General features: G+C 38.6%; 1 protein-coding gene across 2 annotated transcripts in view; it reads right to left on the bottom strand.

Moving 5' to 3' along the window:
- Positions 1-14,756, bottom strand: part of IGDCC3 (immunoglobulin superfamily DCC subclass member 3) — a 109,743-nt gene that overhangs the window by 52,969 nt on the left and 42,018 nt on the right. For both annotated transcript variants that reach the window (XM_063448782.1, XM_063448783.1), the window contains exon 2: positions 12,480-12,785. In XM_063448782.1, the coding sequence (XP_063304852.1) occupies positions 12,480-12,785 (306 nt within the window). The remainder of the gene's footprint in view (positions 1-12,479; positions 12,786-14,756) is intronic.

The following is a 14,756-nucleotide window of genomic DNA, read 5'->3' as shown; positions in this document are numbered from 1 at the left end:
AAATACATTTTTACAACACAGATATAATAAACACCATTATACAATAAACTTACTGCCCTTTAAACAGCTAGACGGCTAGCCCAGCAACAGCCGGATCTCCAAATAAAAATACATTTAATGAGGGTGAGAATAAGCATGAGCTCTCAAACACTGCTTGCCTAGAAGAACAACAAAGGTTTAACAAACACAGTAAACAGAGACCTATCTGGCTCACAGAGTAGTACTGAAAGGGTTACACTGACCTCCTACCTTTTAATTAGAAGGAGATCATAAGGTAATAGGAACATTTACCAACAACTTGATGCTTTTTTTTAAAGGTCCATAGTCCCCCACCCCACATAATTGAACTAATGTACTATTAGACGGGTATTTGTGTTCCTTATATATTTAACCAATCTGGTTGATTAAGGCTGCAAGACTAAAACTGATTAGTTTGCCTCATTAAAAATATTTATAGAAAGTGCCTATATCTTGATTGGGTATATGCTAAAGTGTAATATTGTTCACAATTGTTGAATTATGAGATGTCATTTTCGTAATCCTTGTCTCTTTTTACTCCAGGGGATCCTCACTGAGTTCCTCATCTTCATTTTCCGATCCTACACAGTACCAGTGTCCTCACTTTACAAAGTATATCAACGAATAGGCAAACAGACTAATATACAGATAGAAAATATGGCACCTGTCACGGGGAGTGATATATTAGTGAACAGTCAGTTCTTGAATTTGAGTGCCAGTAGGGCACATTGCCCAGAAAAGGCCCTCCCCCTCAAAAGGATTGGAGTAACAATTTAAAGGACCACTAAAGTCACCCAGACCACTTCATCTCAAGGAAGTGATCTGTATATAGAGGTCCTGTCATTTTAAACATGCAATTTAAAATACAAACTGCAATATTTACACTGCAGGGTTAAACACACCCCTAGTGGTTGTCTTCCTGATAGCCACTACAGGTGATTCCTCTGTGACAACCGAGTAAAACTTGGTCATGTGAGATAGCAGCTTGAATTCAATGATTTTCTGTTACAAGTATTTGGATGTGAGTGGCACTCGCCGCGCATGCGCATCAGTCCCCAATCCTCCTGTATGAGGAGCATTGGACTGGACTATCTGCAAGAAAACCGGATGATGTCGCGGGAGGCAGAGTGGTGCCAAGGGGCGTTGGAAGAAGGTAAGTGAAAACCTTTTTTTTCCAGGTTTTTACTGAACACGCTAAACTATTTAGCAATTAGAACACTATAGCGTTAGGAATACAGCTTTGTATTCTTTATGCTAGAGTGTTCTTTTAATAAAATAAATGCAAATGGAGATCGACAGGCAGAAAGGCATAGATGAGTGGACAGATATTTTTTTACTTTTTAAAGTTACCTATCTATTGCAAATATGAAAGTTAAAAAAAAGATATAAACACACTGTGGATTAACAGAAAGGTTAGGCATGTAACAAAACATCACTGTTACAAAATGACCTAATAATATATGTTGCAAAACAGACTCAAGCCCTTAAGGTCAGCATTTCAGTTTCTGTTGTTGATCTAAAAGAGGGCAAAAAAAAAATAATAATTTTGAAACAATTTTAAATGTTGCCAAAAATGGGGAAATACATTCTTGTTGAAAAAGAATCTCTCTAAAAGGCAGTGTACAGCAGTGTAGCTGCACATTACCAGGTGCTAGTGTGAACCCAGCCTTTTCCCCCTCTGTAGAGTCTGGCAGCTTTTGCACTGTGGCAGGATATAAATCTTGTATAGCATTTATATTGTTTCTTTACAGGCCGCACTGTGCTCAGAGGAGCCAGTAAAGGCAGCTCATAACCTTATATAAAAGAATCCAGCTATGATATGGAGGCTGAAAATGAGCCAGTAAAATATTTAAAAACCTTGTAAAACAGTTTGTTTTTTACAGCCATTGTGAATGAATAGATGACACATTGGCTCCTGTTCTGAACGAAGAAAGACTGAGATTCCTGTTAGCATTGTGTAATTATAATGGATACAACAATGTTAATGTTTTATAGTGCATCTGTATATGCACCGTTTTTCGTTAAATAATCTAGTACAATACATTATTGTGAATAACACTGATGCCTTATAAAGCCAGTCTAATAAAATGTTAAATTACAAGTGAGATATAAGAAAGTTTTTATATCTTACAATTTCATATACATTACTTTTAAATATTGTAATATATACAACAATTTATCAATTCACCACTTTTGTACAGTACCAAATACGTTGCGTAATATTCATTTTATTATTTACTGCGCATTTTGTGAAGAGAAACACCAGTATGATACTTAGCCAACATGCTATAAAATAATACATATGATGTAAATAAAATAATACATAGGAGGTATTATTGGCCAGATTACAAGAGTTTACATGTTTATATGTTCCATGTGATATAGTAGATGTCTGCAATAAATATGGCAAGACATTTAATACGTATTTCACTTAGTTTAAATAACGGTACACAGTATTGTCCTCTCTATCTTAGTAGTTGATAAATATGCACATGAACACTTCATGAGTCTAGGTCATTTTTTTTTTTTTGAAGCGCTTGATTATTACTGTACAAGAGATAACATTCCGAAAAGCCAAATACAAAAATTAATATTGTACACATTTTGTTAAATTCAGACCCCATTTAGTGGTCTAAGAGATGGAAAAGATGACTCCATGTAATTTACTATGCTATGCATGTCAGTGTGTCACTAAGGATTACCAAACCTTTCCTCTGGTACTGTAAATCTTGGTGACCTTCCTCCCTTCCTACAAAAAGATATCAGGTATTTGGTGGTATTAGACATGTATCTTAATCAGTCCCATATAACCTCAAGTCTATCTTTACTCCAAACAAATTGATTACCAGTTTCAATTCCTCATTAGTGATTAGAAAAAAAACCAATATTGAATTCAACAGGAATTAAAGCCATCTCTCCACAACACTCTGCCCCACAGAAATGCAACTAGAATTAATTTCAAGTCTTACATTATGAACACTTTATTGTATTATTCACCTCAATTACATAATACCCTTATAAGTCAAAGATTCACAGGCACTGTACTGACACCCCTACATCCTCCAATCACCTCTCTACCTAAATAACCCGAAAAACCCGCACACTTTGGAATGTATTATTGGTAGAATGGTACCAGTACCACTCTTTATTTAGTTTATTCTATTGAAATCTAAGTTACCACTTTAAAACGTACTAACAATATACCTTATTTGAACGACTCCTTGGCATCCTACTTTCATTCAGTAGTATCCCAGGGTATTCATGCTGCTGCAAGCAAGTTCCTCATCACAAACAACATAACCCCTAGCTTACAGAAGACCTACTGTGTACCCCCATCATGAAAGGTATGTACTGACTCCATTATACCCAACTATAGGATACCCATTATCCACTACAAGGCTGATACCGATGTTCTCCATTACAGCCTACATAACAAATATTGCCTTCATTGAGAAGCAAGCAGAGATCTGTCTGTATGTCTTAGCATACACGATTCTACTGCTTAATCCATAACATAAAATGCTACACAGAGGATGTTAGTACCTTCATCATATAGCCAACATCATTTTCCTACTTATATTCTCTAACATAAATGATGCTACTGCCTCAATATTAAGTATTCACAAAGCTACGTGCATTCATCTTCTAGTATACAGAATGTTACTAATCTCATCTGGTAATATATATATAGTGCTAATGTCTTCATCTCCTAAAATACAAGATGTTGCTGCGTTCACTAACTAGAATACAGGATGAGAATGCCTTCTGTCAGCTCCTCTAAATATCCAGAAGCTCGCTTGAGCAACGCCTTCACCTTTTGTCTCTGCTAATGTCTGTCAATCACTTGTTGTCAAATATCCCCATTCTATAATATGGTGGCACTGTATAAATGCTAGTAATAATAATATCCAGCAATGCATATGTAGTGATGAACAAAAGTAAATTTGTAGAGTAAATGTTTTGCTCTCATCAAAACTTTTTTTTTAAATAAATGGATAGCAGACAGGTAGACATGAGTGTAAAAGATGCCAAGTTTTAATCTGGAATTTAGTAGAAGGACAATTCTATATACATCATATGCTTTTCTCTTCAGATTTTGAAGGCTTATTTGAGAATAGTTTCATTTACGAATTTTGCTTGTCGTTTTTTTCTTTGTGTCTCTGTATTTCATTAACAGAGCTTTCCCCTAGGGGGGGCGGGGGGAAGAGAGAGGCGAGCCAGCCTATACAAGGTCATTGATTCCTCTCACTCCCCCATGACCCTTGAACTTAACAGTGATGTATGGAGACAGAGAGAAGGGGAATGGAGAAGAGGGGCGGGGTGAGTGCAGGAAGGTCAGGGTAACTGAGGGGTTGACTTGGGTTCCGTTTATACTTTGAAAACAAGGCAATGACCCCAGGCATTCCTTCTACTGTGCAATACGTGCCTTTGCACCTTCACTGCAATCAGGGTGCTGTAACGGTTCAATTAATTTACATATGTTCTTGCAAAGATAACTATGTAAAATAAACAAACAAGAATAATCTTGTAACCCGTTTTGTGAACTATTAGTTTATGCCAAAATAAGAGCAGTGCCAGTGCTGCTTTCAGAAAAAGAAATATAATTGTAATTGATTAGCTTTCCCTGATCCCATCAGAGTAATACCTGATAAAATATTGAATGACTCAGTATGATATTCACTTTATAGTCCAATAAACATTAAAAAACACTGCCTACAAAATATCACAAGCACAGGCTTTGTAATCCAGCTGTCAACTATCACAGTCAGGTGTATATGTCCCAGGACATACTTGAAAACGAGAGACATCTCAATGTATCCTTCCTGGTAAAATATTTTATAAATAAATAATAATTAATGTCCGAGGGGGAAGCACCAGGCAAGTCCCCCAACACCGAGACATTATGCCTAACTGGTACCCATGTTGAGCTTATGTACAGTATGTGATATTAAATCTTTAAAGGAACATGTCAGGAAGACAAACATGTATTCCTTACACTGCAGTAGTAAAATCACTATTGTCTAGCCTCCCTTTGAAAAAGTATTATACTCACCTTTTTTCAGGCGCAGGGCCAGTCTCACTGTAGTTGGCCCTGCCTCTGTGGCTGAGATAATCCATTTTGACAATTTCCGCCAATCTAATCCTTTCACAAAGCAAAGCATTGGGAGGCTATTGTACATGCGCGGCAGAACGCCTTGCTGCGCCGATCAGCATCTCCTCATAAAGATGCATTTATATATTGCATCTCTATATGGAAAGTTCAGCATCTCCATGCACTGAACGTCTGTGCTGCACACTGTGCAGCACTGACGTAGGAAGCACCTCTAAAGGCCATCTGAGTGACTACCACGAGATGTGTTACTAGGCAGCAATGTAAACACTGGCTTTTCTCTAGTTGTTCTGGAACCTAAAGTGTTCCTTTAATTATGTTTTTCCCTCAGAGCTGAGCTGGGGTGCACAGTCATATTAGTTCATCAATATATCATGGCCGAGCAACAAGTTGGCACTAGATTTGGAGTCCTGACAGCAATCAGAACACTTCGGTAATGTGTATGGGATATTATCTTATATCACTGCACTAGCACACAGAACCTGGAGCCAGACAAACCATATTCAAAGAAGCGAGTGAGTTGCAGTGTTCCAAGCAGGAACAATTATTTATGTGAGTAGACTGAGGGAGGTAGAAGGAACCATTAGTGATTGTTACATTAGTGTCTGTAGTCATGGAGGTACAAAGGGTGCTGATGCTGAAAATGGAGTAAGCTGCACTTTGCTGCTCTTAAGGCAATAAAATATATCTATCTTTATAATAAATTAGATTTTCTTTGATTAAAGACCTGTTATTCACAGAGTCTTCCTGGAGAGAGATCTAAGACTGTTTTCTGCTCCTAAGGGATTTGGATGAAATCTGTATGCATCCTTGCCCTGAATGCCGCTAGCTGTAGTAATCTAACAATTTATTATTGAGGGACAATTAAGATCCACATTGCTGTGGATATTTTGCTCCTTTGACACCGCGATTACGCTGTCTCAGGATTAAATCTTCCATTACTGCCTGTTGCAGATAATGACATTATAGTGAGTGAAAATCCTGATCCATTTTCAACAGGGAATGAATGCAACAATTTTATAAACATGCAAGATTTTTGAAATTATAGAGGTACAATTTTCAAACTATTTTGAAAGAATTAAAAGGAATATAAATACTTTCATTCTATGGTTGTCAACCTCAGAACCCACAGGTCTTTATTTCCAAAATGTCCACCACCATTGCCGTGACTCCATGGGCACCCCCTCTTACTGGCTATACAAGACATGGCCACCCTTACTGGATGACCCAGCTGTACCTGCACCAAAGGTGAATGTTCTGAAACCCCCAGTTTCAGTGCCATGCTGAGCTACTCATTGTTAATGAGAATGTACAGCCACTTTCATTGGCTAAAACTATTACCAACCACTGACAGGGCTATTTTACCACTGAAAGCTGCTATGCTTATCTGGACACCAAAAAAGGCTGATATATCTCACAAAGATTGCAGCAAATGCAGGTAAAATGACTAACTTATGCAAGGCCCTCCAGTTTCTTTATTAGCCTACGGCATTTTCTTACTTTTAGATCATTCCATTTTTTGCGGGGGTATGAACCTACTATTTTCCAAGGCTATGCCCTCACAAATGGGAATGTACCGAGAGACACTGCTATCACCCACTTACTGGACCGCTCTATTTGATCCTGGAAAAAGACACAGATTCCTCCCACATACTCCTACTCGGATAATACTGCACTTGTATTCATGTTTTTTGCGCCCTCTTCATAGTGGTATTTGGGGGTCATGGTGGCACTCAGAATATTGGCTTCTTATTAAGTGAAGTGACTTCTTTGCAACCCTTATGATGCAAATTTATTTGCAGTAAATGTGCTGGCCGACAGTCTTTGGCCCACAGGCCTACTTTACCCTAATTGATTCTCTGGAGAAATTACTCTCTCATGTCAAAGATGTTTGCTAATCCATGTACGTGACCACAAAACCTCTAATCCACATGGTAGGCAGGTTCACTTTAATCTTTAATCTCTAATCCAATTTCTGGAGCAGCGGACATCTATACTTTTGCAACTCAAATAGCACTCCAAAACAGCTCTCTTTTCCTGATCTTTTGCACAATTTTGCAGATTTTTTTGACTGAAAACACCAGGCTATGACATCACATACAGGTGCCTTTAGCCTGCATTGATCTGACATTGGAACCCCATGAAAAGTGGCTGCTGGTGGTGTTTAAATATGGAGGATACTGGAATCGATCCTGTTGACATTTTGGGCACTGCTTAATTGACATCCATGTGCTGAGAGGTCATGCTTTGTCCAACATCAGTAATTCAGGAAACAACAACCACTTTAAAGAAATTCACCTCCATCCACTGATGCGGTAACCCAAAGACAAACCTCCGACAGGACAATATGAAAGCCTGTCTGTCGTACATGTGCTTTTTACAATATGTAAGCACATGTACCATTGGAGCAGGGAATGTACAATTTAACTGCTATCTAAGCACTGACAGAAGTCTTATCTGAGCTAAGAAAACGGTCATGTTTTGGGAATAAGAAACATGTATTTTAAATTTAAATTGATCACAAAGCAGTCTTTAGAATGTGACAAGATCACTGACTGCAGAGCAGAAATGCATGTCTCCTAATTTCTTATTATACGAGCGACTGAACCCCTCTCACTGCATGTATTTGATGTTCCAGGGCCAGTCTCCTATACTTGTATTATTCTTAGTTCCTGCACCCATTTGAGCAACATTTCGCTACAAAGAAAAATAAAACAGATATATGATTTATTCACCGGTAATGAAAATACTATATTTTCTGTTTCTAATTAGGAAGGTGCCTGAGTGGCTCCATGTGACTGGATAAGTTTGGGATAAAAGACATTTGTTAGGTACTAAAGAATGCAGAATTAAAGAATCAAACTCTGGCAGTGGAACAGGCTATAATTCACGTGTCACCCTGGGCAAGAGTGAGGCCCGTGCTAAAATCAAACCGGATGTAAACTCTGAGCCACACAAATCCAGGTCAGAGGACCAGATGGAAAGAGCCCTGAATAAGTGACATGCTTTTTTATAAACCCACCAAACTATACGGCAAAGACCTGAGTCTGACACTTTTCAATGGAAAATAAAGATTGACTTTTTTTTGATGTGGTCTTAAAACATTTTAATACACGGCTATCTTCAATCAATAATTCTAACTAGATCTGACCCAAATATAATAAATCTGGAGATTACAATAAAATGTGTTTACAAATGTTCACCTTTTTTCACTGGTCATAAACCTTAAGAGACAACATGCATCAGATTCATTTTACGTTTCAAAAACGGCCCCTATCTTTTGTCACTTAATAGCAAAGAAGGTCTTTTTTTCCTATTGCTTTTGTTTCCATGGTGCAAAAAGCATGTTATATGCGTGCTAAATATATTAGTGGGTAGCTCTGAATGCTAAAATTACCTGTAATTTGGATGTTGTAGGTTTTATTTTTAGCAGCAGAAACATGGAAACCAGCCTCAGATTTCTCAGGCTTACCCTTCCACATGCAGCAAAGAGTGTTTCAGCTCAAAATACAAACACATGAGCTCACATCAACTTTGTCAGGGTTATTCACAAGATCAGAGACTCAGGGTGAATTTAATACTTTAATGACCATACACATAACACAATCACAATCACAATCCCTAGAGACCCTGTGCTAATATAGAAGATCATGTTTATTTTGCATTTGCATCATTTGTTAAATAAGTGGGGCATTTCTTTTTGATAGAGGATCTTTCAAGACTCGTTTGTTATCACAGAAATATTGGTTCACTTGAAATGACTGATATTCACATTTTAATATACAACCTGACAATCTGGTTTAGCTGTCATTACATCTGTAGCTTGTAAGATGTATGCGTCACTCAGAGCAGCATGCAAAGGGTTAGAAACATGGGAATTCTCATCTTAATTGGCTCTCTCCACTGCACCAAAATATAATTTGTTCATCCTAAAGGCAGCCTCTTCTATCATTGTCCATCTCCTATGACCTGTGAAAATGAGGCAGTGAGCTCAGCCAAGGGTGGGTCGGTGCATGGTCTTGCTTCAAAGACACATTAAGGGGACTCAGGCTCAGGCAGGAAGGGGCCCCATTACTCTTAAACTCCTAAAACGCAGTGAGCAAACAAGTGGGGGCGGGGGGGGGGGGGGGGGAGTTCTGTGAGGCTGCTGATCTGCAAAATCAACATCAATGCCCCGAAACCAGTAATATAAAACAGTGCACTACAAATTAGTCTTGTCTACCGAGTTAGAAGGAATTTGAATGGGCATGACTTGTTTTTTAAATTAACAACACTTACTATATTATCTTTTCCTATAAAGCTTTGGATAACTTTAGGTTTGTCAGTTATGCCAGATAACATTTAGCAGCTACTACACACCTGTCAAGTCCACAGGCACATGATTTTTACTCAGTCTTCCCAACTACCAGCAGATGCTAGCCAGGATACTGTGCCTTTTTGTAGGCAAGACCCCAAGCTGTAACACTGACTGTGTCACGAACATGAAAACTCATGCCCCAGCCCGATATATGAGATTTGGTAGGTATGAAATTAGACTTGTTGTACTTCAACAGTTTGCACAATAATTATTTAGGTTGGATAACTGATGGAAGTCCCTATGTGACCCTGCCTTCTCTCTGAGCAGTGGGGTTTCAGAGATATGAAGAAGTGATAAAGTGACAGGACTTAGTAAAGAAAGAAAGAGAGCATGTTCTCCCCTTCACCTGTTGGAAGGCTTGAAAGTAGGAAAAATGTATGAGTTTAGGAGGTATGTGCCAATTGGAAGCATCCATCTAAGGCAAAATGGAAACATAACCCACTATCAAAGTCATAGTGGTACACAGTGTAATGCTCTGTGTATATATAGGCTTGGAGAGGTTATTCAGAAAGATATGTGGTTTATTATCTAAACTAGTGCTCCTCAACCCTCTCATTAAGGCACACCTAACAGTCCAGGATTTAGGGATGACCTGGATGTATCTAAGGTGTTAAAAAAAAAAAAACTAGAAATACCCTGGCCTCTATTTTTTTTTCTTTTTCTAATCACCTTAGACACACCCGTGTAAGCCCTACATCCTGGACTGTTAGGTGTGCATTGAAGAGAGGGTTGAGGAGCACTGCTATAAGCAATGAATCTGAAAAACAACTTTAGAAAATCTATACCATATTGAAAAAATTGAAAAACAAAATAATGTTGGCAGAAACCAGATGTGAAAAGGACCCTGATGAAATGAGCTTACGATCTCATATATTCATAAAAAATGTATTTTGCTCATATTCATATTTTAATGCAACACAAATTGCTGTTTAGTAAATTTGACCACATGGTCAAATACTCTTTTGTTATTCTATATTATTACCCAAGCCAAGGTTTGTGCATTACAGATTTTTATGGATTCTGAATGCTGTAATATCCAAAGGAGCCACAAGACAGCCCAGACTTCTCTTATGGCATGACGACTGATTGCTGCTTCAGGCCGTCTGTAGCTGAATGCACAGCATCTTCGTTAGTTGTGGAACAGTTAATATATTTCTGTAGTGTGTACTGGATATTAGTGCACCCTTTGGATGCTGAAAAAACATATACAATATGCTAGAAATTTGCCTTCAGAGACCAATATCATCATACAGTGGATGCCAAGACGAAAATGGTTAAATGGCCTGGTTTTTTTTACAGTCTACAGAGGGTTACTTTGCTGCCAGACACAATAACCTGTTTCACAGGTAATGGAGGTTACACAATTCCCACATCTATGATTCTTCCATCAGAAACAAATGTAACTGAGTTGCAATTTGAACCACTTACAATAAGAGTAATTTCTAGTGAGTCTCCAGATAATGGTGAGATAACTTCTAGCTGGAAGCCAGCATGATCCTGAAGTCCTTTCTCCTTTAATTACTTGCCTTTGTTAGAGAGGCCCAATAATACCTTGCATGGTGACCCATAAAATCCTGTATCCTCTTTATCCTGCTCTAATCCGTTTACATTTCCTCCTGACTATAAATGCAGCTATTATTTGATGTCAGTGGGTCATGCTCAAGACCTTGAGGATTAAATCTACTCAAAGTCCCCCAGCCGATGGATTTATGTAAACAGAAAATACAGAAGTTACTGACTCCGATTTTGGGAGTTATCACAGCCAGTGTTCAGTGTGGAAAAACAATTGAATACTGTCCTAGCTTTCCAGGGACAGTCCCAGAATTGTGTTCCAATGGACTGTAACTTTAACTCTCAATTTTTTTTATTTTTTTTTGAGCATTTACAAGTGCACAGAATGTACATAAACCAGCTTTAATGGAGGTCAGGTCAGGTAGAACTGACCGTTCTCAGGTACAGAGTACAGTATAAGAAATATATGAAAAGTGCAGACATCTGTGTATAGTCGATAAAGTAGCCCTGGCCCAGGCCTCATCCGCATGTGATGCTCAATTTACAGGAATGTCTAGTGTAGTGTAAAACCTACTACGTGTTCTGTATCTGTGCAGCGATTGGCCACAGGAGGTGGGGCGGAAAAAGATCAGAGACACTATGGAATTTGTTGAATGGCTCCATGGGGGTTGCAAAAAGGTCCTTTGATGTCTAGGCCTTAGGCGACAGACCGGAGCCACACTGGGGTCATCTGTCCACTGAAAGGATCATGTCAGTTAAGCTAACCAATCCCCAAGTGGTCACTCAAATGTAAGTGAATGTTGTTCTATTTATCATTGAACTAAAAATCACAAATTAAATGTTTCATATGCTTGCCCTTTTCTTCATGCATATAACCCAGTGTTTAGAAGAAAGTCTAGTTCATATTACACTTTGAACAGTAATTCTGACTTGGTTCATGGGGGGGATTTCCTAGAGGATTCTACAGAAACAGTAGTGGAAATAAACCTTATAGCATACAAGGCCAGCAGCTTACATTCTTGAGTTTTGGGAGTGAGTGACTCTATAGGTATTGACCCTCTCCTTTCGGTAGCGATGTGAGTGATTACCCATGGCAAAAATTTGGTGGTATATGTGATATTAATGGTTTTCAATTTGGCTACACATTCTCCTTTTAGACAGTCAGCTACCATGTTGTTGAAGGTGGTCTAGAACAACAGTTTCCAACTTTACAAAGGTTTAGTGTTTTGGGATTTCTCAAATCTGCTACAATGAGACATTTATTAAAATGACATTGAGGCGCATGAGAAATGTCTAAATATTCAGTAGTCTAGTATACAAAAGAAGCCCAAATTGAAAATTTCAAACCTCAATAGAGAAAAGGCAATTTTAGCAAAGCAAAATATGTGTTTTATGCACGCCTACTCTTAATAATTTGTCTCTGCAAACATTTTATTTTACAACTTTATAATAAACATTGTTCAGCAATCAAACCCTTCCCACCTGCAGCTTGCAATTGCGCCTTCCTGCTCACCACGGACCCAAAACGATTTTGTGCCACACAATCATACTCGCCCTCATCAGAAAATCTGTCTGCAGTTTTAGGATGAAAAACTGAAAAGTAAAGGGAGCCATTGGACAACTGGAAAATATGTTCCTCAAACCAGAGGGAAGTTCCATTCTTCCTCCAGGTTACGGTGATAGGCTGGATACCATCTGCAGAGCACATCAGCATCACTGGCTGCCCGGGTACTGCTACCTCATCACTGGGTTCTACTGCCAAAATTAGCTCCACTGAAAGACCGCAATCTGCCAGAGAGAAAAACCAAAAAAACATGAGACCACACGAGTTATCACCCACAAACAGTTTCTATAAAATTTTACAATGAAACTTAAAAAATAAAAAAAATAAAAAAGTATGTATTAATGGCAAAATGTGATTAAAATAACACCAAATTTCAAGTGAACGTGCAAATTTCATATTTACTGAAGACCAGTATGGACATCTCATTTGATTTCATCCAGTATTTGCTTTAAAATTTGTAATTCTCACATTCATATCGCGTATATATATTATAGAAGTCACATATTTACCAAATACTTCATTTAAACCAGATTCACTCTAAACAAATCCATGGAATTATTCACTAAATCCGGTCAATGTTCAAATTAAATTGAAGGCTATATTGCAAGTCTGGACACTGATAATTACTGTAATCAATATCCAGATTTTGTCCCCTCCAGACCGGTTTGGATTATTTCTGTGAATCTGAACTGGGAGCATAGAGACTTACGAATAACCCTGCTAGTACTGGCTGTAAACATGTAAGGTAATTAATATGTAGAAATGTGCAAACTCTCCACAAAAGGTTCATCTGGGTTGTCTTCTGCAAGGGTCCTGTTTCACTACATAAAATGCAACGCTAGAGGTGTGAAAACAGAACTCTTCCAGATGATACTTGAATGCTCAAAAATGGTAATTATCACGTATGGATAATGGCTGTGTTTCTGAACTGTAAATAAAAATCATGGTATCACAATATTTGGACATCCAGTCAGAGAGAGGATAAACACACATGGAACTGTTACAGAAATTTCAATAGCGGAATAACGGCATAGCACATTGGAGTATCAACAATACAGATACATGTACTGCCAACACAGATTTTTTAAATGTTCCTACAAAATCCCAGGAGTAAAATGGGAACTGCAAAAAGGATTTGTGAAGACATGTATTATTATTATTATTATTATTATTATTATTATTATTATTATTATTATTATTATTATTTTATATTAACAAAAAGAGAAACATTTTATTTTCAAGAAGAGAAATGTATTAGATATTAAAAGGATTAAGATGCTTACTTTATGATTGTTCCAGATGTAGAAAGAAAGAGCTACCCACAATCCCAAGATAGAATTCAGTGCTCTGCTCTGTGTCGCCGCATGGTTGCTGAGAGGAGAGCCGGCATGGGAGAGAGCCCAGCACAGCCTCCGGTCTGCAGCTCTGCCAGGTGCAGAGCTGCAGATTGTGAAGTAGCTGTCAGCAAGCTCCAGCCAATCAGAATATTGGCTACTATGGCAACACGCTGACATTTCCAATGCCAAAGCTTGCAAGACAACAAATACATGGTCTTCCACTCTGCACCTGGTAGACCACAAGGGAATAGATTACTGCAGAAAACAACGAAATTTGTCATACCCTCCCCACCAACCATGCCGCACTAACCGTATCACATTAAACCCCTTAATCCAGTCACACTTCCTCCCCCCAAACACGCCACACTCACCCAGTCACATTATCCCCCTAATCCGCCCCTCACCCTGTCACACTCCCTCCTCGAACCATGTCACACTCACTCTTAACATTGTTACACTCACCCTCCCTCAGTCACACTCAACCCCCCAAACCTGTCTAATTCACCCCTCTTCCCCTGTCACACTCAACCTGCCACAGTTACTCCTTTACCCAGTCATGGTCACCCCCTGAAGACAGTCATCATACACACACAGTCATGAAAAATAACTTTGCCATAAACACAATGCACAAAAGCCACAGGCAGCTGACACAAAACACAGTGCACCTAGCCCACACACATATGGCCCCAGACACAATCATACACATGCTCACAAAAAATGTACAATCACACACAAGCTCTTTTAGACACACACTCTCAGGCCCATAGACAGGTAGACAACGCCAGACGTACTCAGAAATATACACAGCCCAATACACATTGCGACTCCATGTCTGTATTTGTCAGTGTGTGTCTCTGG

The sequence above is a fragment of the Pelobates fuscus genome, chromosome 3 (assembly GCF_036172605.1).
Source record: "Pelobates fuscus isolate aPelFus1 chromosome 3, aPelFus1.pri, whole genome shotgun sequence".
Classification (NCBI taxonomy): Eukaryota; Metazoa; Chordata; class Amphibia; order Anura; family Pelobatidae; genus Pelobates; species Pelobates fuscus.
Note: the sequence above shows the minus strand (reverse complement) of the source record. Positions and strands in the feature narration are given on the sequence as shown.